This window comes from Symsagittifera roscoffensis, chromosome 1, assembly GCF_963678635.1.
Source record: "Symsagittifera roscoffensis chromosome 1, txSymRosc1.1, whole genome shotgun sequence".
Taxonomy (NCBI): Eukaryota; Metazoa; Xenacoelomorpha; order Acoela; family Convolutidae; genus Symsagittifera; species Symsagittifera roscoffensis.
This window is the reverse complement of record NC_087062.1, coordinates 59844377-59871600: the sequence shown is the minus strand read 5'-3', so window position 1 is coordinate 59871600 and position 27224 is coordinate 59844377. Positions and strand designations below refer to the sequence as shown.

The 27224-nt window shown below is 36.6% G+C and overlaps 3 protein-coding genes across 4 annotated transcripts in view; 2 read left to right on the top strand and 1 right to left on the bottom strand.

Annotated features, from left to right (window-relative positions):
• Window positions 1-21414, bottom strand: part of LOC134846622 (zinc finger protein 91-like) — a 215572-nt gene extending 194158 nt beyond the window's left edge. For both annotated transcript variants that reach the window (XM_063864018.1, XM_063864010.1), the window contains exon 1: window positions 21402-21414. The gene's annotated coding sequence lies outside the window, so the exon portion shown is untranslated. The remainder of the gene's footprint in view (window positions 1-21401) is intronic.
• LOC134856854 (large ribosomal subunit protein uL15m-like) lies at window positions 2590-3515 on the top strand. Its single transcript, XM_063873146.1, has one exon. It carries the CDS (start codon window positions 2591-2593, stop codon window positions 3458-3460), a length of 870 nt encoding a protein of 289 aa, XP_063729216.1. The 5' UTR covers window position 2590; the 3' UTR covers window positions 3461-3515.
• On the top strand, window positions 10198-25339 carry LOC134846612 (homeodomain-interacting protein kinase 1-like). Its single transcript, XM_063864000.1, has 5 exons — window positions 10198-10868; window positions 11061-12573; window positions 15898-16459; window positions 16620-16994; window positions 21543-25339. The coding sequence occupies exons 1-5, from the start codon at window positions 10700-10702 to the stop codon at window positions 22650-22652; spliced, it is 3729 nt and encodes a 1242-aa protein (XP_063720070.1). The 5' UTR covers window positions 10198-10699; the 3' UTR covers window positions 22653-25339.
• The last annotated feature ends 1885 nt before the right edge of the window (window positions 25340-27224 follow it).

Genomic DNA, 27224 nt, shown 5'->3' with positions numbered 1-27224 from the left:
AGAAAGCGTTTGCTTGGGTTTGATTTATCATACTGGTTTCTGTGGGGCCGAAGAAATACTCATCAATCTGAAAAAAACGCTAAGTCGTTTTGGTCTACAATTAAGAGACATTTCCTTATTTATTAGCGACTGTGGGTCGGATGTTCAATTAGCTGGCCGCATTGCCAATGTATTTACATTCCCATGTTTGGCTCATGTTATTAACCTGATTGTCAAGCAGTTTATATGCAATGTCGGAAACGAGACTGAAAACTTTGACGAAGAGCAACTAAACGCATTAAATAGTGACTGTGATTCATTAGCAAACTTGTTTTGAAATTACGGTCTCTTTTTTAAATAGTGTCACTCCTTTAGCTCGAAAAACTGGGTTGTCACTGATTTTTAACAGTTTTTAGCAATCTCAGTCGATTTAGCTCGAAAAACTGGGTTGTGAGTTGTGACTGATTTTTAACATTTACTCACTCCCGCGATTTTTACATTATTACGCAAGTCCCAGCCAATTCTACTTGAAAAATGCTATGTTCAATACTTTTTATAGAATTTGTTGTATCAAACTTTTATGCTAAGTTTTTTGGGAAAATAACCAAATATCCGAATAGTTGTTCGAGTAGTAACATTTGGCCGAAGCCGAATCCGAATAGTAAGGGCACTATTCGGCCGAAGTCGAATATCGAATAGTTGGGCCGCGGCGAATAACGAATATCAAAAAATCCGAGTATTCGACATCCCTGATTGAGGGGGAAAAAATTAGAGGTGAAGGCATCAGAATCGAGAAATGATAAATGGTTGAAAGACTCACCACCCCTTCTTACAGTGCAATATCGAGACAATCCATCTCAACTGTTATGTGCAAAGGTTCGGCTTATATTCGGGGCACAAATAATTTTTACAACAAGAGAATTGAAAACATGCTTACCATCCCTCAAAACTCCCTTTGCTCGTGAACCGAGATCCAAAGTGGTGTACAAGCTTACATGTAGTGGATGTAACTCCACCTATGTCGGCCAGACAGTCCGACATTTAGCCACGAGGGTCGATGAACACCGCAAAGGAGACTCCCAGTAAGGCAACACGTGTTAGAATGTAATAAGGAGGTAGGCGGTACTGCTGAGCTGAAGTCAGAGATTATAGACCAAACAGTTAACACTCATAAGCTACTGACACAAGAGGATTGCATATTTGGAGGGAGAGGCCGAAGATCAACACACGCGATGAATTCAGGCTTATAATCGGGGCACAAATAATTTTTACAACAAGAGAATTGAAAACATGCTTACCATCCCTCAAAACTCCCTTTGCTCGTGAACCGAGATCCAAAGTGGTGTACAAGCTTACATGTAGTGGATGTAACTCCACCTATGTCGGTCAGACAGTCCGACATTTAGCCACGAGGGTCGATGAACACCGCAAAGGAGACTCCCAGTAAGGCAACACGTGTTAGAATGTAATAAGGAGGTAGGCGGTACTGCTGAGCTGAAGTCAGAGATTATAGACCAAACAGTTAACACTCATAAGCTACTGACACAAGAGGATTGCATATTTGGAGGGAGAGGCCGAAGATCAACACACGCGATGAATTCAGGCTTATAATCGGGGCACAAATAATTTTTACAACAAGAGAATTGAAAACATGCTTACCATCCCTCAAAACTCCCTTTGCTCGTGAACCGAGATCCAAAGTGGTGTACAAGCTTACATGTAGTGGATGTAACTCCACCTATGTCGGCCAGACAGTCCGACATTTAGCCACGAGGGTCGATGAACACCGCAAAGGAGACTCCCAGTAAGGCAACACGTGTTAGAATGTAATAAGGAGGTAGGCGGTACTGCTGAGCTGAAGTCAGAGATTATAGACCAAACAGTTAACACTCATAAGCTACTGACACAAGAGGATTGCATATTTGGAGGGAGAGGCCAAAGATCAACACACGCGATGAATTCAGGAGCCGGGAATTAACACTAAATTTATAGTCTATGTATAACATGGCTAAAAAATAAAAAACTGACATGTCAGAATCAAAAATATTCCCAAATCAAAATTTTATAACCATGAAAGAACAAAAACTAAAAAATCTCAGAAATTATAGGAAAATGTTATTCATGATTACGTAATTATATTATGAAAGTACAGTTGTTTAAATTTGATTGATTAAAAAGTTTTAGAGCCTTTTAAGACATGTTTCTCATTTTTCAGATCTTTGATCGTTTTGTAAATATTGTAAAAAATTTTAATCCTGATGATGCACATAATGTGCGAAAACGTTTGAAATAACATTTTAAATTTCTTATATTTATCACAACAATTAGGCTAAACCAGTATTTTCTAAAGTAAATTATTCGAACTCAAGTAGCGCTTTGCTCTTGGCAACACAGAATAGTAATTACCTATCATGGCAAATTGAAATTCCAGAAAAAAGAGGTCGTTTGCTGTTGAAGTTTCAAGGGATCAAACCATAATTCAGGGAGTACTCGTTAATAAAACAAACCACCTTTCTGTATTTTTACATCTGAGGAAGCTACATGTGAATTAGTTGTTTCTAGTTGGGATATTTCTGCACTATTTGACTGAGTGTTAATTTCTTCAGAAAAAATGCACTCGCTAAAAAGCGTGTCTGAAAGAGCACTATCTCTCATCCGAGATAGTCCCCGAATTACAGTTCAGTGTCTTGAAGCAATTCCAGAAATGAAGATAAAAAAAGCACAGAGACCGAACTATGGCAGAGGAGATAGGCTGAAGCGGAGTAATTTTCCACCATTAGGGCATGTTAAAGGTCGGACTCCGCTGAACATAAGAACTCCGAAGTATCCGTATTACAAGTATCAAGATGACCGAAACGAATACTATCCAATTTCCTTGTTCTGCCTTCAGAATTTAGTTGATATGAACGTTATTGACCCTAGTAAACCTATAGATTTTGGTAAAATAATGTCGCTAAATATTTTCAAAAATGTCAATCCTGTAGACGGTTTTCAGCTTACTCTCGATGGAGTCGAAAATTTTAGAAGTAAAGTTTTCATCGAAGTGCAGCACGTAGAGTCCGGTGCAAGTGAGCAAATAATTGCTGCCATCGAAAGAGTAGGCGGATGTCTCATTACTTCTTACTATGACTCGAATGCATTACGATGTCTACGCCCGCCTTCTGATTTTTTTTCATCTGGTTCACCTATACCTCCTCGCCTTGCACCTCCCAAGTCTCTGATAAATTATTACACGAATCCAGAGGTCAGAGGTTACTTATGTAACGAAAAAGAACTACTGGATGCAAGAGTCCGCCTTGGGAAGAAATTCGGGTTTGACGGCACCTCGAGACCATCTTTCGGTAACGTGGCGAAAAACCCCCGCCAAATTTTTTTTGGACTTAATCCTGGAATGGTTGTAAATATGCCCAACAAAACAGTGCTAAAATTTGATTTGAATGAAGAATACCACACTATTTTTGAAAAGGAGATGATGCGATGATTGTATTTTTTCTTCTATATATCAAAGGTTTTTGCAAGTATACATTAACTTATGGTTTTATAGTTTATGTTTTAAACAAGATTTAGCATGTCTTATGAGCGCGATTTTTTTAATTGTTTGACCATTCAAATTGGGGAGGAACTTTGCATTCGGGTGTGTTTTAGTTTTTTTCTTCTTTTTGCTTTCCACGCAAAATCAGGTACCACAAAAAATGATCGGACTGGGTTGAGTGACATATCATATAAAAGCCCTTTCAGTCGTGATTCGAACGACATCAAGGAATCATAAAAGTTTTCCCGGTGTCGAGAAAAACCGGTTTGAAATTTTTGATTTTTCGTCTGATTTCGAGCGAGTGAGCAGGCTTACATTAGCTTATTTATGCTTAATTTAAGCTTTGAAAATCTAGTTTTACTCTGATGAAGTTAGTTTTTGGAGTTTTTAGCTTCATTTTAGGAATCAAAAACTTGTTTTTCTTGTTTTTGTCTTCAAAATTGTTTTCCAATTTGCATATTTTACTTGACTGACGAAATTGTCTAAGCTCTACTTTTTAGCTCAGATTCCTTTATCACACCAAGCAGAAAAAACTACACTAATTGGATTTTTTTTTGAGACTGGTAGGAACATTCTTTGCTACTTGCAGAGTATTTGGCTATCCTTGTTCGTATGTGAAAAGGTTCTCCTGTTTTGCCTCAAATTGGGGAGGAACTTTGCATTCGGGTGTGTTTTAGTTTTTTTCTTCTTTTTGCTTTCCACGCAAAATCAGGTACCACAAAAAATGATCGGACTGGGTTGAGTGACATATCATATAAAAGCCCTTTCAGTCGTGATTCGAACGACATCAAGGAATCATAAAAGTTTTCCCGGTGTCGAGAAAAACCGGTTTGAAATTTTTGATTTTTCGTCTGATTTCGAGCGAGTGAGCAGGCTTACATTAGCTTATTTATGCTTAATTTAAGCTTTGAAAATCTAGTTTTACTCTGATGAAGTTAGTTTTTGGGGTTTTTAGCTTCATTTTAGGAATCAAAAACTTGTTTTTCTTGTTTTTGTCTTCAAAATTGTTTTCCAATTTGCATATTTTACTTGACTGACGAAATTGTCTAAGCTCTACTTTTTAGCTCAGATTCCTTTATCACACCAAGCAGAAAAAACTACACTAATTGGAATTTTTTTTTGAGACTGGTTGGAACATTCTTTGCTACTTGCAGAGTATTTGGCTATCCTTGTTCGTATGTGAAAATGTTCTCCTGTTTTGCCTTGATAAAATACGAATGACTTCCAAAGTAGATTTTCTTTTTTAGATTTCTAAGCTGAATGAATTTTTTTTAGTTTGACTCAGCTTTATCCCGTTGGACTATTTGTACCAAAATTTGTTAATTGTTTAGCGTGAGTAACTCATAATCTCTAGATCGCAGGTTCGATTTTCGAATCTCTGACGTAGCCGAATTTTGCTAATTCGAGTCTTATTTCTTTTTCTTTTTTGCTTTTTATAGAGCTGCTTTCTGACGTGTTTTTGCTGGTGTTTGCGAAGCGAAACTTTGCCTCTATGTCATCAAATATTCATGAAATTCAAAGAGTTTTTAAGTACTATAATGTTTGAAACTCGAAAGATGACAGTTTAAAAAAAAAACATTTTTTATCTTCAAGTTCATTGACACCATTTTTCCAACTGTCTGTTGGCTATGTGATCTTTAAAAGTGATTTTGCACCTTGTACTAAAAAATCTATTAGTTTTATTTCAATTTAATGTGTGATTTATGATTTTGCTCATTGTTAATTTTTTTTACCTGAAGGAAACTTTTGAGAAAACCTTCACAAATGAGCGTTCATTTTTTATGATAAACTTTTGGTTTTTGTAAAAATTGACTCCTTGGTTAGACTATTTATCGATTGAGCATTTTGTACGATAAGTATTAGTAATTGGGTCATTGTTTCTTTTACCAAAATTATCTTTTAATATCTTTACCGTTGCGATAACGATAAGCAAGGGTATTGCAACTGTTTACAAGATTTTTCTCGTAAACAACTTTGTTCACAAAAGTTTGCGTGATTCATCTTGCTACGTGATAAATTCAAAACCAATAAATATTTTAGCTCTGATGGCGTAGAGGTAACAGACCTGCTTGAGATGACAAGGGGTTGTAGTTCGAATCCGGTCGGATCTTTTTTTTAAATTTAGAAGCTTTGTACTTTTTCGGGCTATCGTCCGTCTGTTTATTTTTGTTGGCTTAGTTTCCGCAGCACGTACTCCTTTTAAAGGTTCCGTTTTCTTTTAAATTTTTAAATACCATTTTCAAAGCCCCATTTGTTGAGGTACTTGAGTAAACAATGTTTTTTGCTCCGATTCTTAATGCTCACAGAATTATTACGTTATTAGCAAGCGTTATCAATTCTTTCTTGTTGTTTTTTTGTTTACTCAGCTCAAAAGTTATTTTCAGTGTATCTAACTAATCGGCTTAGTGGAATCCGCTTATTGCATCGCTGGATGAGCGAAACAATTTTGCTATCCTTTTGATGGGCTCATTCAATATTTTTTTTGTCCCAATGGCTGTCTGCTCAAAAATTGTCGGCTTTATTATCACTTCCGCTTTGTTTCGATGCAAATATAACTTTCAATTGTCTTATTTCTCTCTTTTTTTAAAGTAAACCTTCAAGTCAAAGATGTGAAAAATTTGTTAGATTTAGCTTTTCTCAACATTTTCAAAAACTTTCAACGTTTTTTCGAATGGTGGCTTTCGTCTCAAGTTTGCTTGTTTGTCATGATATTTTTGTGTCGTATGGCAAGTGGTGCGAAGCTCTGTTAAGCCTCGGTGTATAGATTCTGAATGCCTCAATCAAAGCTCGTAAAGGGACCTTTTCTCCATTTGGAAAAATGATGTAGAAAATCAAAAATCAGAATTTTGCGCTCATGTCTAAGGAATAATAGGTTTTAAGTGTTAATTTGGACCACTATCAAAGAGTGGAAAAAATTCTATCCGAGGAAGGATTGTTTTTCATGCAATTTAGGTGATCCCAAAAAAGTTTTTTTGCTGCTCCGACTAACTTACTGCGGTGAGCAAGTAAGAAGTAATAAAGCTAAAAAATCACTTCTTTACTTGTCGATTCGTATGGGCAAAGATGTAGTTAAAATAGTTTTCTTTAAGTTTGACCCTTCATTTAACCATTCTTACTTGTCGATTCGTATGGGCGAAGTTATGAAAAAATATATATGATTTTCTTAAGTTTGAACGTTCATTTAACCATTAACAACTTCAGATACTTCAAAATGCAGTCAGAATACGTAGGAGTCTGCCCTGATACGAGCAGCCATTAATTTTTTTTTGAGTTTTTATTCCGAAAATTTGGTGGTGGTTTAGTTTTGTTTATTATTTAAGCAAACTCTGATGAGACACAACTATTAGATGCCACTTGTAATTACAAAACAAACCTTGGTTTCAATACTCAGAATTAAAAAACCTAATTTTCTCTATAATGTTTTGTCAATACTGATTAACTTAATTTAACTTAGTTTGGTTGGATTATTAAGTGGTGCGGATGTTTTCCCGTGCAAATTCTGGCAGCACAATTAGAAGAAAATTTCTAATGGTATAGTATAATAAAGCCCATTCAACCAAACATTTAACTAATATGAAAATTTATCAGAACCAAATTGAAAAGCGGAAGATCAAATCGACTTTTTCCCCTTAAATAACTTCATAATTTCGCTCAAGAACTGTCGATTCAAAACAATCGTAGAAATGATAAATTACTACTGTAACACATGCATCTTTCTTTTAACGCTTATGTAGGATTCGTGATTGCTTTGATAGTATTACATGCAAGTAAGAAGTATTAAAGCTAAAAAAACACTTCTTTACTTGGCGATTCGTATGGGCGAAGATGTAGTTAAAAAAGTTTTCTTTAAGTTTGACCGTTCATTTAACCATTCTTACCTGTCGATTCGTATGGGCGAAGTTATGAAAAAAATATATGATTTTCTTAAGTTTGAACGTTCATTTAACCATTAACAACTTCAGATACTTCAAAAATGCAGTCCGAATACGTAGGAGTCTGCCTTGATACGAGCAGTCATTAATTTTTTTTTGAGTTTTCAAAATTTGGTGGTGGTTTAGTATTGTTTATTTTTTAAGCAAACTCTGATGAGACACAACTATTAGATGCCACTTGTAATTACAAAACAAACCTTGGTTTCAATACTCAGAATTAAAAAACCTAATTTTCTCTCTAATGTTTTGTGAATACTGATTAACTTAATTTAACTTAGTTTGGTTCGATTATTAAGTGGTTCCGGATGTTTTACCGTGCAAATTCTGGCAACAATTAGAAGAAAGTTTCTAATGGTATATTATAATAAAACCCATTCAGCCAAACATTCAACTGGTATGAAAATTTATCAGAACCAAATTGGAAAGCGGAAGATGAAATCGACTTTTTAAACTTCATAACTTCGCTCAAGAACTGTCGATTTAAAACAATCTTAGAAATGATAAATTACTACTGTTACACATGCATCTTTCTTTTAAGGCTTATGTGGGATTCGTGATTGATTTGATAGTATTACCTGCAAGTTTTTGTCATATGTTTTTTCTCTCCGAACAAGTTTCGGATTTTTTTTCAGCTTATTGTGTGTCTGCCTTAATTCTGTCGGCTTGTTTAACTCATGTTTTTTTCTATTAGTTTCTAGTTTATTTCTCCGAGTCTCTTCTAGAAAAAAAATCTTTTTTTTGCGCATGAATTTTTTTTCGTTTGTTTTTGTTTTTAAATAGGTGTTTTTTAATCAAATTTTTACGCACTGCTTTTTGAGTGACATGCTGCAAATCGACTTTTTAAACTTCATAACTTCGCTCAAGAACTGTCGATTTAAAACAATCTTAGAAATGATAAATTACTACTGTTACACATGCATCTTTCTTTTAAGGCTTATGTGGGATTCGTGATTGATTTGATAGTATTACCTGCAAGTTTTTGTCATATGTTTTTTCTCTCCGAACAAGTTTCGGATTATTTTCAGCTTATTGTGTGTCTGCCTTAATTCTGTCGGCTTGTTTAACTCATGTTTTTTTCTATTAGGTTCTGGTTTATTTCTCCGAGTCTCTTCTAGAAAAAAAATTTTTTTTTTTGCGCATGAATTTTTTTTCGTTTGTTTTTGTTTTTAAATAGGTGCTTTTTAATCAAATTTTTACGCACTGCTTTTTGAGTGACATCCTCTTGTTAATGATATCCTCTTGATTATGATAATTAATATCATTATTTAGTACACAATTTTTTGGTATAATTTTCGATCAGTTTTTCCTCAACTACTGGTTTTTATTTTGGTTCAAGTGCTTTGTAGCCAATATTTCTCGTAAGGTTTTACCGTTTGAATCATTAGACTCGGATTTAAAAAGCCTTAATTGCTCTAAAGAAATTTTTGGTCGAAACAAAAAATATTTTTTGCTCATTGTTTAAAATTTAGCTTGAGAATAACTTTTTAAAATGTCAATTTAAGTCATTTTTCTCTATTTTTTCTAATACACGCTTTGCTTTTGTTGTAAATGGTTCTTTGAATTCAATTTTGTGCAGTGTAAATATAGTTTAGGTTTTTGGTTTTCACGCACCAACCGTTTCTGTTAGTAAAGAAAGTACGGAAACAGATGTCTGTTTTTTCGGTCGCATGGCTTTTGGTTAATTATTTTCTTAATTTTTGTCTTACATGAGAAATTTGGTTCTTACTAGGTTCAAATTAATGTCATATTGATTTATGTTTCATCTTAATGCCTAACTTCACATTGTTTGAAAAGAATAGGCTTTTGTGTGCTTCGGGGGAGTTTCTTGGAATTTCAAAAGTATTTTTTCCTGGCTTCACGGGCATGTAACCAAGTTTTGGCTGAATAGTTAACGTTCGATGGATTTTGTCTTAGTTTTTTTTGGTCATTGGTAGCTTTCGGCTGGCTGTGCCATTCTCTGTGTATATTGTATTGCAAGAGGTGTGCAGCTCTGTTTCGGCTCTGTGTAAAACTGTATTGCACAACCGTCTTTCACAGTCGAAAAACACTGAAACAAAATTCAATTAAAATGTTTTCTTCAACTTTTTCTTTCGGCAATGATGAAACATTCTGTCCCATCTTCGTATTAATTGACCATTCTTTTTTCTGACTTGAATCACCAAAGTGCTTGTTTTTAAGTTATTTGTTGTTAGTTTAAGCAAGCTGAATCTTTGCCTTTTTCGAGGCGAAGATTCAACTTGCCTTTTTCGAGGCTCCGCTCTGCATAGAGTTAAGTTTTGTAATTTTGATTAGCTTTTTACTTGCCTTTTTCGAGGCTCCGCGCTGCATAGAGTTCAACTTTTGTAATTTTGATTTTCCTTGAAGTAACAATTTTGATGAATTGAATAGTATTTCTTATAATTTTCGAAAGAGAGTCAGTTTGATAGTAAAATAGAATCTTACTCGCTTACTTTCATTCCGTAGGGATCAATGTCAAGGATATTTTTTTATCAGTTATTCAGGACTGGTGTGTTTATTTTATTGACGAATTTGTGATCAACTTAGAACAGTTTGTTCGGGAATCAAGAAGATAACATGACAATATTGTGTGGTACAGATATAACAGTACCCGTTTTCGATAGAATTGCATATTTCGTTTTTCAAGTGCGTAGGTGACGTCAATTTACTCAAAAAAGTCACGTCATTTTCGACGGAAGTGACTTATCAAGTGAAAGGAAGTGGATTAATCAAAAACATTAATATAATGACAGAAACCGTTTTCAGGGGATTAGATGAGAAACGCGAGGTCCTGCGTTGTCCATTACAATCTGTTGAAAGCTTCGGAAAGGATTCGGTCACATGCAGTTTGAAAAGCCCATGTAACATCAATAATTGGGTTGAATTCTTTGGAATTGGAAATAGCGTCAGTTTAACTCTTGAATTATTCGACCGTCTTGACAATTTCGCTCGGCTAAGATCTTGCGAAAGACCATCAAATTATTTTCTGGCAAATTCTGTTAAGTTTTTGGGCGACAAGACACAGCGGACGCCAATATCGAACTTTCCGCATGCAGATCTACAAACATTTAGATTTCCAAATATCATTATCAATGACAGATTTGACTTCTGTCAATTCAACCAGAATGTTAAAAATTATTTGCTAGTTGAGCGAAAATTCCGAACCGATTTTTATTTGACTGGGGAAAAGTTTGGCTGCTTGTCTAACATCTCGAAGAGCCACAGCCATAAAATCAGCTGTGTGCGTGGACTAGTCCCAATGCCAAAGAGGTCAGGCACGTCAACGGCAGCCGCTAACCTATCTCAAACTCAGAAAGCCAACTCAAGCTTGAATATCACAGCAAACGTTAACTCCTCTAAGCTGCAGACAGCCTCGTCAACTTTGTCTTTGGCCAGCAACAAGAAAATAAAAACAGAACATAAAACAGGCACGTGAGCGTAAAAACGGTTTAGCAAATAAACGTTTATTTATTATTCTGAAATGGACCGACGTTAATTTTTAAAAAGTCGAATTAGTTTGGGTTTTTGAACAGGAACATTCGTTGTCCGTTGAAAAAATTGATCGCGAATCGACCCGCAGCTTTAAATGTCGAGGTGTATTAATTAGCATATTGTTTTAGATTGCAAAAGCTCCTGCACGATGCGGGATCCCTCGCTAGTGCACCATGTATCCGGTGCAGGAGGAGGACCAGTAGCCATGGCTGCATTGAACCTCAGTAACGTGTCACTGCACCCACAGCAGCAGATGATTCATTTACAGCATGGCGGCAGTAGTCTGGCATCCGTAGTGCAGCAACAACACCAGCAGCATCAGTCTAGATCTAACACTCATTATCACCTAAGAGGACAAAAAAGAAACGCATCTGATTTCGAAGCAACTTCGACTGCTGTTGTAGCGCCCACTGTGCGCGTCCACGCCAACAAAGTTGCCGCCCAGCCTCCACAGTCAGCGACCAACAACGCAAGCGCATTGAATCATGCATCCCAAGCTGCGGCGCAAAGCAGCTCATCGTCCGTGGATGGTGACTATACTTTGACTCAGCATGAAGTGCTAGTGTCCCAAAACAAGGCAAATTATGAAGTTCTGGAATTCCTAGGAAGAGGAACTTTCGGCCAAGTGGTCAAGTGCTGGAAGCGAGGGACTAAAGACATAGTAGCAATTAAGATTCTCAAGAACCACCCCTCATATCAACGGCAGGGACAAATTGAAGTGCAAATTCTGTCGCGACTCATGCAGGAAAATGCCGAAAAATACAATTTTGTCAAAGCGTACGAGTTTTTCAACCACAAAAATCATACTTGTATTGTGTTTGAAATGTTGGAGCAAAATCTTTATGACTTTTTGAAGGCCCAGAACTTCAGACCGATGCCTCTCAGATATATTAGACCAATCACACAACAAGTTCTGTGCGCTCTGCTGAAGCTGAAACAGCTAGGGTTAATCCACGCGGATTTAAAGCCGGAGAACATCATGCTGGTCGAACCGGAGCACCAGCCATTCAAGGTGAAAGTGATCGACTTTGGGAGCGCTTCGCATGTCTCGAAAACTGTGCCTGCTACCTATTTGCAGTCTCGGTACTACAGGGCACCAGAGATCATCCTCGGTCTGAATTATAATGAAAGCATTGACATGTGGAGTCTGGGCTGTGTAATAGCGGAACTGTTCCTTGGCTGGCCCTTGTACCCTGGTGCTTCAGAGTACGACCAGATACGCTACATCTTGCAGACTCAAGGAACGCCTGATAACCACTTGCTTAATATAGCCCATAAGACGTGCAAGTTTTTCGTGCGTGACAGCATGCAAGTGTGGCGTCTGAAATACCCAGAAGAGATGTTGAGTGAGTGTGGTGTGAAGTCCAAGGAGGCCAGGAAGTTCATCTTCAGCTCGCTTGATGAAATACAGAATGTGCGCATAGCCAGTGCGGCTGCCGGAGATCTAGCGGGGGGAAAGTGCGGTGACGTAGATGGAAGTGAGAAATTGGTGGACAAGTTGGACAGACGCGAGTTTGTGAAACTTCTAAAGACGATGCTCTCACTCAGTCCAGAGCTCAGAATAGCACCCGACGCTGCACTCTCCCACTCTTTCATCTCCATGGAGCATCTCCCACATTCCCAGTTCCCTCACAGCAGAATGTAAGTGTATTGAATTGTTTAACAAATCGGCTAGGAGATTCTTTACCAGGTTCTTTATTTCTATTTAAGTGGATACGACTGTAGGCATCTTGGGGATATTTTAACAAATAGAGTGTATGGAATCTTTGAACATTTCTCATGTCATTGAAGATAAACTATCATCAAAGACCAGAGTCATTTTTAAGAGTAATGAACGTAGTGAAGACTCTTATATAGGTCTTACTGATTTTTTTGTTTTTCTTTTCAGGGAAGAGTCTTGAAAGTTGTTCACGCTCATTTATAAAAGTCCAGAGCATTTTGATTGTTAGAAGGAAAGCAAACTCCACTATCGAACAACAAAAGTGTAAAGGTCACGAAAAACGTGATCGACTTCTCATTTCGAAAATGACAAGTAATTATTAGATTTCTCTGCGAAATAAAAGTTATACGTATTGATCCAGTTTTCTCAAATTGGGCTAATTTTAACCAAAAAAAAGAGTCCATCATAAATTGTTTTACAAATTCAAAGAGCTTTAAAGCCATTTTTTTTGCTTCGAAATTCAAAAGTTGAAGATTTTCGAAAAAAAGTCAGTTTTTAATTCAGTTTCATTGCGTTCATTACTTTTTTTAAAGAATAATGAACGTAGTGAGGACTCTTATATAGGTCTTGCTGATTTTTTTGTTTTTTTTTCCAGGATTTTTAGGATATTGATGCACTTAGGTATATATGCCTTTTTTGAGTTCAATTGAAATTCATATGCTAAAAATGACGTAAATAGCACTCTCCAAATAAGAACGTGCAAATGGTGCAAAAATTCTTGAACGATTTCTAGTTTCGAAAGTGGAATTTAATTTTCAGATTTCCAGCGGAATAAAAACTTTATCTGTTGATCCCGTTTTATCAACTTGCGTTAATGTTATCAAAAAAGCGCCAATCATAAATTGTTTTAGTAATTTAAGATTTTCAGCGGAATTTTTAGGTTTCCAGCGGAATAAAAACCGTACCTGTTGATCCAGTCTTCTCAAGTTGGGTTAATGTTATCAAAAAAGCGCCAATCATAAATCGTTCTAGAAGTTCTAGACTCACGTTTTTTTCGCTTGAATGGTTTTGGCTACATTTTATCTTATATTCTGCCGGTTGAAGATCAAAGATAAAAAAATTCTTTAGCTTTCGAGTTTCAACAGAAGTGAGAGTTACAACTTTGGTTTCGAAACTATGCTCGAAAATTTTTGGCTGAACGGGTGACAGACTAAGTGCTTTTGGAGTTGCTACTGCTCGGTAAAGGATTATGAGTGCTCATTTAAAGCTGATCATTGTGTTTCCGGCTTGTGAAATTGATTATATTCGGGGCGAATGAAGCAAATTTTTTCAACATTTTTTGATTTAGTGAATTCCGTATTATGGTCTAGCCTCTTTCTTGCAGTGCTACTTTTGTGTTTATCGCTAGTGTTTTGAAGATTTTTTCGCTTTCTGTCTCGGAATCAATTTGCAACTTATCTGCTGAACAGTTCCGTGCTTAACTAAAGGCTGAAAGCGTCTGTGAAATTTTTTTTGCTTGTGATTTTTGATTTTCAACTCATGGTTCACTTCTAATTACTTGAGACGTTTTTTTGAAAAAAGTTTTATGTTTTATGTTCAAATTTTGCGCTCGCCTAAAACAACTTTTATTGGGCGATTAAAAATTTGAACTTAGTTTTAAGTTTTAATATAATTTTCAATAAACGGTTCAAGTAATTGCAGTTGCGAGATGAAGTGTCTTTTATCCCCGTAAGCAAATTTTCTTACAAATCTAATAAATTGGAAGTTGCTTTATTAGTGAAACTATGCAAATTCTGGACTCCTTCCTACTTGGCGTAGAGATGACACGGTTGCCTTTGTACCCTATGGTTCGGGTTTTGGGAAAAATTGAATTGTCGGAGTGTCGTTTGCCTGCTTATGCTTTGTCGGCTTAGTCGCTTTCCCAAATCGGGTAATTTTTGAAATTTGATGAATGTAGTCAAGACTATATAGGTGTTGGTGATTTTTTGCAGGAAAAGTCTTAAAATGCTCTAATATTTATGAATTTTAATGCTAGAAGGCAAGTAAAAGCCGAATTAGCGCAAAAAAAACGCCTAAGTTTTTTCGACTATGTCGCTGCTCGGTCATTGATTTTCAATGCTTGTTAAGGCTGTTTATGAACATCATCCGAGAAAAAAGTATGAAATTTTTGGACTCTTTTTCACGTTAATGTTTCAGTTTACTTTTTTTGGAAAAAGACTTCCTTCTATTTTTCAATACTTTGTCATGCATTTTTAAAATTGTATCGAAAGTGTTTGTTTTTCCAGCAGAATAAAAGTTTTACCTATTGATTCAGTGGTCATAAATTGAATGAGTTTTTTCAGAAAAATTGTCAATCTTAATTTTTTTTTTGAAATTCTTAAAGCTTTAAAATCATTACACTTGCGAAATCAAGTGTAATTATTTGTAATCGGGAACTAGTCAAATTTATACCGTGAACAACTTTTACAAGTTTTTAACTTGCTTTGTTTTTGAATCTTAATAACTTCCAGGTTCCTTCGCTTTGGCCTAGAGAAAGCGACATCGCCTTTGCACCATAAGGCTCATGGTTCAAATCTCTAGATGACATTGTTTTTTAGTATGTATACAATTGAAAAAAAAAACCGGTTGAAACTGAATTGTCGGACTTTCGTTTATCTGCTCAAGTTTTGTTGGCTTGTTGCCACACCACGAATTTTTCTTGTGCTGTAAGCACAGTTGCATGTTAATTGCAAATTTTGTTTCTTGTTCTTTCAAGGAGAACTAAAACTTTAAAAAGTTTTTTGTAAAAAGTTTTTTTTGGATCAACTGTTGTATGCTGAAAGATTGTTAGCTTTGTTTCCGCTTCGTAAATTTTGTTCCGTTGCTGATTTAAAATTCAAATGTCTTGTTTGGCATTTTGCCTCGAATTCTTGGAAACGCTTTGGAAAACTTTTTTATTTTTTCAAGGTTTTTCAGTTTTTCTCAATAACTGTTGTACCGATTTTCAAAAAACGGGTATCAGTGGAAAGATCGTCAACTATCTGGTGTGATGCATATTCCTCCTGTCTCTTTTTTCTTTACCCTTCGGTCTACAGACTTTGAAAAAGCCAGAGAGAATAATCTATTGATTCAGTTCTCTCTTAAATCCTTAGTTTTAATCTAGCTTAAATGTATTAGCTTTAATGCATTATTTTCATCTTCGAAACTCGGAAATTAAAAATTTGAGGTTTTTTAGTTTCATTGTTCATTGAAGTTTCTACAGTTTTCTGTTAACCATATATATCGCCTCTTTCTAGACAATGAAATCTTTTTTGTTTTGTTTTTAGAATTAAGTCCAGTCGGAAGTACATGGATATCTGCTGCAGAGGAGCGTCTGGGTCTGCGGCCCATGCAATGGCGGTTGGGGCGGTGGCATCTCACACAAACTCTGCACCAGTGGTCCAATTGCAAAATACGGCAGGAGGCGGACCAACTGGTCTAACACAGACTCAGCAAAACAACGCAGCCCATATGGCCGCTAGCTTAGCACATGTTGCAGCTGCCTCTTCGTTGGCAAAGAATCTTTTGATGCCTGGAGCTGGACAGGGTGGCCCTTCTACGCAACCAGGAGGTGCAGCTGGGGTCAGTAGACTCCAGCAGACAGTGAACTCAGTGGGCATGGCACAGCAAGTGGCGGCCGCAAACAACGCCAACATCCTTCATTACAACCCGGTAGCCACGCTGTTACATAATAGAGCCGCGTATAGACCACACGATTTGGGTGCATCGGCTCTGAATCAAAACGCACTGGCTGTGCACGCTGGAGCTCCTTACCAGTCCACGCCTCATGGGCTCTCCCTAATTTACCCACAAGTGGCTGCCTACCAAGTGGCCGCTGCAGCCTATCAAGTAAGTAAATTGAGTTATGAAATGGACGCTTGTTCGAGTAATAATAAATTTAGAAAAGTGTAGTTTTCAGCACAGTTATTGTCTACAATCCTCAATGAGTATAAGTGGCTGAGAAGGGTCGTTAAACGAGGAATTAAACCAATTTTGTCATGTGTTTCAGCCTCTTACGGCAGCAGCTGCAATTAACCCCTACTTGATAGCGGCCACAACTGACCAGCATCGGGCACATCAGTTGGCTCTCAACTCAGCCACTGCAGTTCTAATTCCTCAAGCAGCTGGACCCCATGGGGCGCCGGGATCCGCCTGCATACCTCATCCTGGACTGGATCCTGTTCAAGTGGCTGGCTGTCCAGACTCCCTTCTAGCAGCAGCGGCACAAGCAGCAGCCGCCGCAGTCACAGCTCAGCATCATCAGCATCGCCAATTGCTTATGGACTACAGTTCAAGACTACAGCAGCAACAACAACAGCAGCACCACCACCATTCAAACCCTCCTGTTGCTCATCCTCCTCTTAGCCCAGTGAGAGGTCCCGCTGTGAGAAACAAAAATTGCTTATATAAGAAAGAAAGAAAGAAAGAATTTATTTCTCTAGTCAGCATTAAATACAACATTGAATATATTTATAATTTAAGTTAAATGATGCGACTTAGAGAGGATAGACAACGGGACCTAAAGGTCCTCCAGGGTCTACCCTTAAGTTGTTCAAACATAAAGATTTAACACTAATATTTAATGAAAAAAAAAAAAACGAAATTTGAAAAAAAAAAAAAAAAAAAAAGTTTTGAAGTAGGTTTACTTCCGTAAGTTAAGATTTTTTGTTGGCGTTACTGAAAGAGCCCATCAACTTTAACTTAAGACAACCAGGTTCACGGTCGCAGGTGAGTTTTAAAATAATTTTTAAGAAAAATAATTTTTTTTTTTTTTTTTTCCCCTTTTTTTCCCTTTTTTTTTTTTTTTTTTTTACTAAGTGTTTAATATTTTTCGAAAAATTGTAAAAATGGCCATATCTCCTAAACTACAAGGATTTAGAGCTTCATATTTTACCACGAGAATCGGAAGCTAGAGCAGTTGCCTGGTAGCATTTAACCAACGATAATCATTTTAAAGAAAAAAGGAAAAAGTACTACAAATCGTAGATAAGTTTTGTTAGTTCGTCGTTTTGCAACAAAAATGTATTTTTGAAATTATGGTAAAACACTTTTACTTTTGTCTCAGAAAAACTTTCAATATTTTCAGGAATTATATTTTGCAGTCTCAATAAGTTAAAAAGCTTGCAAGCACGATATCGGATAGAAAAACGTTCAAATCTTTTCTTGCAAAGAGGTTCTAATAGTAAATTGTATTTTGAGTTTCTTGTTTGTCTCTGCCGATTATTAAAAACAAACAAATTGTTAAGGAAACTCTCTGAATGAAAGGAATTAATTGAGCGCAGAACAAATTTGAGCAATTCGTATACATGCAATTCGAAAACCGATAGAAAATTGTATTTAAGAAAAATGTCATTACAGGAGTACATTTTCTTTCGAAAGAACATAAATTTAATTATTTTCTTTTGTAAAAGAAATAAACACTCCAGTGAACTTCGACTGCAGCAACCGTAAATCAGAATTCCGTATTGTATTATAGGAACAACATTACTTCTGTAGTATTCTAGTAATTGTGAAAGCGGCACGTAATGCCTCAGTTTTGATATAATACCACATTGTTTACCGAGTCTCATTTTAACATTATTAATATGAGTTTGATAAGATAACTTACAATCTATATAAATTCCTAGATATTTGCATACGGGTTTTAGTATAATGTTAGAAGAATTAAGCTTGAAGCGATAATTGGAAGCACTTTTTATATTCATTTGATTTGTTTTATCACTATTAACTATTAACTTGTTGGCGAGAAGCCAACGATCCAGCTTGCCAATATCTTCTCTAATTTGAGTTATTTGGCAACCAATTGCCGTCAGGTTGGTGTCATCTGCAAACAGTGTTACTTCAACTGATTTGCATGCTGATGGAAGGTCATTTACGTAAATTAGGAAAAGCAAAGGTCCCAGTATCGAGCCTTGAGGAACACCGCATGTTATTTTCTTCCAATCAGAGAATTGTCCATTTACTAAAACTCGTTGAGTCCGTTCAAATAAGTAGGTCTGAAACCACCGGTTACAATTTCCTCTTATACCATAAGATTCCAGTTTATTTAGTAGTATTTGATGATCGAGAGTATCAAAGGCTTTCCTAAGATCCAAGAAAAAACTATAAATTTCATTTGTATGACTTCTCATTCTTAGATTTTCTGTCAATTCAGCTACTGCATCTATTGTACTATGTTTGGTTCTAAAGCCGAATTGTTTGTTGTATAAAAGGGATAAATTTTCAAAGTAAGAATATAATCTGTTGTGCATTGCGCGTTCATAGATTTTGCTCCAAACTATTAGTAAAGAAATTGGCCGATAGTTGTTTTCATCTCGCCGCGATTTTTCTTTGTGGATTGGAACAATTTTGGCTTTACGAAGTTCGGAAGGGAAAACACCTTTAGAAAAAGACGCATTAATAAGTATTGTTAATAAAGGAGCAACAGCATTTTTAGAAGATTTGACAATTAAGTTACTGACGTAATCATCCCCAGATGTCGATTTATCGTCCAATTGAGAGATGATTTGGTGTATTTCTGGTTCTGTTACCTTAAAAAGAAACATGGAGTGATTTAATTTGGGTAAGCATGGTGGATCTATTTTAGGCAACTCTTTTTTCAAATTCTCTCCAATGTTAGTGAAGAAATCATTGAATTTGTCAGCAATATCTTTATTAGATGGCTTTTCTTGGACTTGAAGGCATGAATCTAGAACAGGAATATTTGATTGGGCTAAGTTCTTACAATTTAATTCATTGAGTAACTTATATGTTTGTCTTGAGTCTCCAATGCAATGTCTAAATTTATTCATGTAATGTGTTCTTTTCTTGCATTTAACGGCGTTTTCAAACTTTTGTCTTTGTTTTTTAAAATTCACTAGGGTTTCTGGATTTTCAGGATTATTTTTCCATCTTCGATGGGCTGCATTGCGCTTATTTCGCAGATTTTTAAGATCATTGTTGAACCATGGTGGCTGAGTTTTGCTTCTTGGTGAAATTGCCTTTAGCGGAGCGAATTTGTCTAGGACATTTTCAAAGATACATTTGAATAAATTAAAAGACTCACTGGGATCTTCGGTACCCATGAGAATTTCTTCCTGTTCACTTAACACACGCTGTAATTCATTTTCAAATTCTCTACATTTTGAAGCCTTCCTCAGAAAAGATGTATCACGGAATGTTATCGATATATCTTTTTTACATTGCTTTATTGACCAATCTAAGAGGATTGGATAGTGGTCTGATATAGTTTCTTGTTCTAACACCGTGGAATTGGGATTTGCAATATTTTGATAGATGAAGTGATCTAAACAAGTTGATGTTGTTAATGATACACGAGTAGGTTCTGATGCAAAATACTCAAACCCATTCGAGTTTATAGCGTTCAGGTAATTAATGGTGAGTTGATTTTCTTGCAGTGTATTTATATTGAAATCGCCACATACAATGAAAGGGTCAGAATGTGTGCTATTATCTTCAAGAAACTGTTCAAGTTTGTCAGTAAAGAGTAACTTGTTTATTCTTGGTGGATTGTAGATGACGGCTATTTTTAATTTGTAATTGTTTTTTTCGACCTCCGCGAATAAAGCCTCTTCAAATGTGACATCTCGTTGTTTCAGTAAATTACAGTTTTTATGTACCTGAACCATCACTCCTCCTCCTCTCATGCCATTTCGATTTTGCATAAGGCATTGGTTATAACCATTTATCAGGTAAATTTTACCTTCATCTGTTTCCTTTAGCCATGTTTCGCTTAAACAAATTATATCAGGTGGAGACTCAAGACTTAAAATAAGTGCTTCCAATTTTTCATAGTGTGGTTTTAAAGACATGATATTTAGGTGTAGCACAGAAAAATTAAAGAAATCCGCTTTATGACTAGATTGATTATTATAACAGGTAATTTGGGATAATTCATTATTAAGCACAATTGAGGGATTCACATTATCAGTCACGAAAACAATTCATGGTGTCATTGTAACTGTAACCAAGATCTGATGCAGCATGGAAAATATTTTGATATCTATACACTTGATCATTATTTTGGAGAGTGTATAAAATCATGCCCTCTCTGGTCCATGTTGATGCGATGCGCTTGTCAGTTTTCATAAGCTTCAGAAACTTCACTCGTGCTCTGGTGATGTCTTCAAATACTTTAACATTTTCAGTGGTGGGCTTGTCTCGCAAGGTTTTTTTTTTCCTCATAATTTCCACTTTGGCTATGCGCCTGGAGAACTTCACAATGATAGGGCGGGCTGCTACATTTTTGGCTGGTAATCGATGAGCAATTGAAATGTCGCCTTCCTCTACCTTTGCATTAATCTCCTTAGAGATGGATATAATCTTCTTGATTGTCTCTTCAGGCTGCTCTCTACTAGTTTCGTTTATTCCCAGTACTCGAATATTGTCACGTCTGTTGTATGTTTCCTGCTGTTCAGTCTCGCACAGGGTCCTTAAGGTACTTCTGAGTTCGCTGTTTTTCATTTCGTCGTTAAGCTCTTCGCAGATTTCTTTCTTAAGGTCTGTCTGCAATTCGTTCTTCAAATCAAGTTTTAGTTTTTCCAGAATTTTTGGGAGTGCTGTGTTGATGGCATTTTCGACAGCTTCTTCTATGTCAATACTCTGCTTCTTACTTTCTTGCTCGTTTAATGGACTCATAACTTCATTTGGTCTCTTCGGGTTTGATAATGATTTTGGTATCGGAGTCTGATCTTGGTATCTCAGGTTCGGTAGATTTGCTTCCTCGGATACCTCAAGCTGTTCATCATTTCCAATTGGTTGATTTGCGTTAGACATCTCTGTCTCTGAAACTATTTAATAAGTTTGTCACGACAATTAGGCTAATAAAAAGAAAGTTCTCATTAGTTATAGGATATTTATAGTGGGAGACAATTTGACAAAGGTTTCTAAATGCTCCTTTAGTGTCCATGATAATTGCATTGTGATCTTTTAGACTGTTGATTATCCTGGACTCCCTGGGTCGCACTCTTCAATATACGAGCACACCCTGGAAGCAGTGTCCCTAGCCAACTCTCTCAATACCGCATTTACGCCCTTGTTTGCGGCAGCCAACTCCTCAATGATGCAAAATGCTGCCGTCTCAGCTAACCTGCTATCTCTCGGAGGAAGTGGAAATGGCAGTGGGAGCTCTGGCCAATCTGTAGCCGCATCCGTTCTGTCCAATCACGATAGCGTTAATTCAATGGCAGCTGCCGCGCAGTTACAACTTGTTAATGGGCATGCTGGCAACGGTTTCCACACTGGCGCTGGTGTGGTTGGAAGTTCATCCAATGCGGCGACAATGTCTAGCCTCGGATTATCTCTGGCAGTGTCGCCCCTTCGAACTTCCTTACATCAGCAGTTGCCACCTCACTCCTCGTACTGCTACGACGGATCAGCAGGAGGCGTGAACACATCCTCAGCCTACTCGCTTCTACCCTCTGCAGTCAACACATCCCTAGCACCCTCCGGTTCCCTCTCTTTATTACGTGCACCCGGCTCTAATTCAGATCATCACTCTTTCCTCTCTCCAGTGTCTATTCGCAACTCGGCTGCAGCCGCTGCGATTCTGGACATGAGTTGTGACAGCCGAGCAAACTCACACCTCTCACAACTGGCCAATTCGTTCAACTCTCGACAGTTAATCTCGCCCGCCGCAGTGGTATTGTCTGCTGCAAATGCCTCGTCCCTTCTGTTGAGGCAGAACTCCCTCGTAGACTCAAGAATGATTTCCAGTCCGCTTGTACATGGCGCTGGTTCGGTGGCTTCAAACGACCAGCTGGGCCATCGCCCGCACTTGGCATCGTCCTCGCTGAGCATGCTACATGCTCACGCCAATGGCCCAGGAACAGACCATCACACAGCTTCTTGCTCTTCTGGGATTGTGAAGCTAGCCGCAACTAGAAAAATGTCCATACCATCCATTAAGGTGGAAAGAGACTCGCCGCCATGCGAACACACGCAGGAAGGCATCTCAGCCCTAGTAAGTGGGGAGAACGAGTCACCAGGCTCCAACAACAGTATAATCACACTTTCCAGTGACGAAGAAGACTCCAAGTTCTGACTCTGAGGACACCAAACTGTAAAATTGGATAAAACCTTTATTGTCAACGTGGTCGTCCTGGTCAACGTTAAAAACACTGAAAATTGTAGAATTAATTTAGCTGTCGACAGATAGCGCAATGAATTGGATTATTGAAAGTTGTAAAAATATATAATATACATATTACACAGGAACAATTAGATTCCATTATTGAGGCGTTCATATATTTTAATCACTAAATTTTGCGATTTCTTTTAGTTGATAACGATTGTAATGATTCCGATGTTATACCCTTTATTGTAGATTTGTTGGATCATCACAAAGTTAATTTTATTTTCATTACGTTTAACTCCGATCTGTGCTATGGTAACAGCCTTGTCTACTTTAACACACTACTATTCAAACACGTCATCTCTTCCCTTTTATCAGTTTTTCCACTTATCTTATGTCAACCAAATGTTATTTTGTTGAGCAAGCATATTGAGTTAGGTTGTGAAGAAATGAATCAATTGCAAATGAACACTTTAGAGACATTTAGGGGAGGAGATGTTTGGTTCGTGAATCGTTATTCTGACTAGTTTTGTCGCTTATTGCAATAATAATAACCACACCATTCAGTACTCTTAGGTCTGCGTGAAATAGATGTACTTACATTTTCAATATTTCGCCCCAAGAATTATTTTATCTGCAGGAGCGTGCTGTGTGTGAAGTGTTCAGCACGCGATGATTTGAACACAATAGCTTTAATTTTCATCTCATAGTGATATGTTTAGTCTGTCGTTAGCTGTATGTTGCTGTTATTGATAGTCCTTAATACCGACATCGGTTACTTCTCTTTTCAGGTTGGAGGGCTGTTTTTTCTATGAGTGGTTGCAGGTTGACGAACTTGGTTTAAAATACTGGCTAAATCTATTAGCGTGCTTGTTCGTTTTTTGTCCCTTTCAAAATTATACCGAGTTTTCTTGTTAATCGACGCCTCGGAAGATAGAACATCCCTCGATCCAATCATAGGATTGTGATGCCATACGTTACCAAATTCTCATTCTTCATTTCGAATTTTTCATCTATGTGACTGCTATGATATCATTCGTTCGTCAGTTCCTTAGTCTCAAAATATCGGGTTTCTAATATTCGATCCACTTAGTGATATTATTATCATCAAAATCTAGCCGATTTCATTGTTTGAAGTATTTTATGGAAATTTAGAATATTGATAATGCTTATTAAGACTTTTGAAGGCTCTTGATACTCTGAATTATCGTATATTATAAAGAAACTTAGCTTTGTAGTTTTAGGTAAGTATATGAATAACCAGCGAGCATTTTTGATTACATCTCTGCAGTTTTTGTTGTATCATTACCTTTACCATAAGTAGCGTCCATTTGAGATGTCTTTATATTCGAAAGTTTTTACAAAACTTTATTTTCCTTTCAGTTAATTGGTGGTGCTTGATAAAAATTCAAACGCACAAGAGGTGCCGGTGAATAAAACATGTATTTGGGGGTTGGGGTGTTTTTCTTTTGCGTTTGTGAAAATTGCCTCTGCTCAAAAGATGAGAGAATATGAAGTATATCTGCTGCCGCTGCTAAATATATTCATGTTTTTGTGGTGTGATATTTGATATTACCATTGTTGCGTTCCTTCTAGAGCGTTTCACCGTTTGGTCATCTAATCTAGTGCAGATTGAGTGCTCATTCTGCAGCCACTCAACTCAGATTGTTCGCGACAGAAAGAGAAGATGTGATTAGGCTGGTTTTCCGGAAGTGCTTGCTTGCCCTGCTCACGTTTAGTCTCCTCATTTGGACTCTGATTTGGCAAATAAAAAATGATGAATATGTTTAGTTTAGAATGTAAAACGATTAATTGATTTCTAGTGATTAGCAATAGATTCAGCCGATGATAATAATCAATGTAAGTACTTCATTTCCCTTCTGTGATTGGTGTAGATGCAAAAATACAACTCAACAGAGGATACTGATTTGATAAATGACAATAATATTACACTTCACTCTTCGTTTCGTTCGTTCGTCGTATACTCTTAATCGGTGCTTTCTTTTTTTGCGTAGCATACTCTCTTTTCCTTCTCTTCTAATCTTAGTGTTCCTCGCTCGCTTAGCCCGCAATCATTTGCCACCAAGTGTGTTTGTCAATGGAGAGATGCCACAACCACGCCCATACACTCTTCGGCTCAAAATTCCCATTCCAAAAAATAAACGGTTTCTACTTCCATTTAGGTGAGGGATATTATTTGGAAAAATTGGACTATTTAGTGTTTTCACATTTTGATTTTTAAAAGAAAATCTTAGTCAGTATCTTCAGAAATGATTTTGCGTCGTTTTGAGAAGTAAACTGGTTGTGGTGTTCGTATAAACTGTAAACTTTCAAATGTTGGTAGTTTTCTTCGACAGAATTTGACACTTTTATAGTAGCCTTTTCCTCACGTCTGAACTTTAGTGCATTTGATTTGATTTGTTTCCTACTGTTTCCATTATTTTTATGCTAAATTGCTTCTAAAGCCATGGGATTGAAAGAAGAACAGAAGCCAAGAAACGTGAATGAGTTTTTTGATAGTATGTTATTGACAATCTAAATGGTTATTTCGTAGCTAAGGCTAACTAGTATAGCATTCACAGCCACATCCTAGATAAATATTGCGAGCATATAGTTGTTCATAAATCCAAAATGTTTGAATAGATTGTTGTATTCAATTCTTTTCTCGTGAAATTGTGAGTTATTTGGTATATTCATCAACAGGGGCGGATCTTGGAATTTCTCGAGGGAGGGGAAAAATTACCAAATCACTGTAAGGACCCTATTTTGGAAAATGTTAACCAAAAAATCGCGTTTTTCGACGCGCGTTCCCCCTCAAATTTAGTTTATTCTGGCGCCTTTAGAAAAACTTTAGGGTCAGTAAGCCAGAAATGGATATCTCAAAATAGTACAAAGGGGGAACACTTTGGGTCGGCTGGGGGTCGAATCCCTGGGGGAGAGAGAGGGGTGGCGTCTGCCCCCCTTAAATCCGCTGGTGTCCAATCATCAAGTAAAGACTTAACAAAATGAGCGAAATGGTAGGATATGAAAGTAAGGAGAGATACGCTTTACTTTGATTCTAGGAAATTTTGTCAATGTTTTTTTAGGTCGAGCAAATTGATTTTCCGAGCTCTCCCAAAGCATTATAAAGACTCTGTTCTGGCCAAATTTTTGCGTCGTAAGCAAATTTTTGAAAAAAGAGCCTTTTTAGGCACTTTGAAAAAGTCAGTTTTTTTTCTGTTTACTTGCGTTCATTTAATCTTATCAAAGTCTCTGTTTTTCAGTTTTAGTTTAATTAAAGATGTTCATTTTTACACTAGAGATCAGCGTCGTGTGTCATTACAAATCTTTTTTTTCTAACTTTAATTGCAAATAAGTGTTTTTTTTTGGAAATTTCACTGTAGCATTGAAAATTGCATAGCATCTCTTCTCTGCTTTAATTGAGGCTAGTGTTTAGTACCTATTTGACTTCCGTGGTTTGTGTGTGAGACTCCTAATCTCTAGGTCACTTCCAATCTCAGACGTAGTGAAAGTTTTACTAATTCGAGGCTTATTTCTCTGTTTGCACTTGATGGAGCTGCTTTTTCTCGTGTTTTCGCCAGCGTTTGCGAAGTTGCACCCCAGTGTTAAATTTAAAATGGAATAAGAGGATTTACTTATTATCACAATTTTTGGTCCGACCATTAAAAATATGGAGGAACTTTGTGTTCGGGTGTTTGATCATGATTTGAACAATATTAAAATACTTCAAAAGTTGTCCCAGGATTGAGAAAAACCGGTCTGAAGTTTTGAGTATTAGACTAATTTCGAGCGAGTGGAGATATCGACTAGGCTTATTATAGATAAGTTTAATTCTAGTTTTCTTTAGCTTTTCAAGTTTTCTTCAGCTCCATGTTGGGAATAAACAATTTCAAAAATTCAAAAAAATGGCAATTTCAAAAAATGTCATCCAATATATCCATTTTTACTATTACCATCGAATATGCTCAAGTTTTAGCCTTTTGTTCGGATCCTTGCATCACCGCGCACAAAAAATGACACTAATTTGTAAATAAATTTTTGTTTATGAGTTTTTGTTATGAATATGATCTGAACATTCTCTGCTATTTGCACAGCATTCGGCTAGCCTTGTATCAATTGGGTTTTGTTTTTATTTGAAAAGTTTCAATCATAAAGATCCTTGAAATTGAATGAGCTTTGATCATGTATTTTTGTTCTCAACAATTTTCAATAAAAATCAATCATATTTTGTTTCTTCAGTCATTAAAAATTACCCAACTGGCTATATTAGCTAACAAAACTAAAGTACTAAAATTCTCTAAATGGACTGGTCCGAAAACAAGCTGTTCAATATTTTATTATAAAAGCTGAAATTCAAGTTTCTCCAAAGTCATTCGCAGTTTGAACAATTTTCGAAAAAATGTTCACAACAGTTTCAGGTTCTTTTCCACAATCCCCACATTTGATTGTTTTGAAAAACTGTTTTGGCGGTGTTATAATGCAATGAAACTTCTCATGTTGAAAAAACCAGCTATTATGAACAGATTTTTTCATTATAATTCA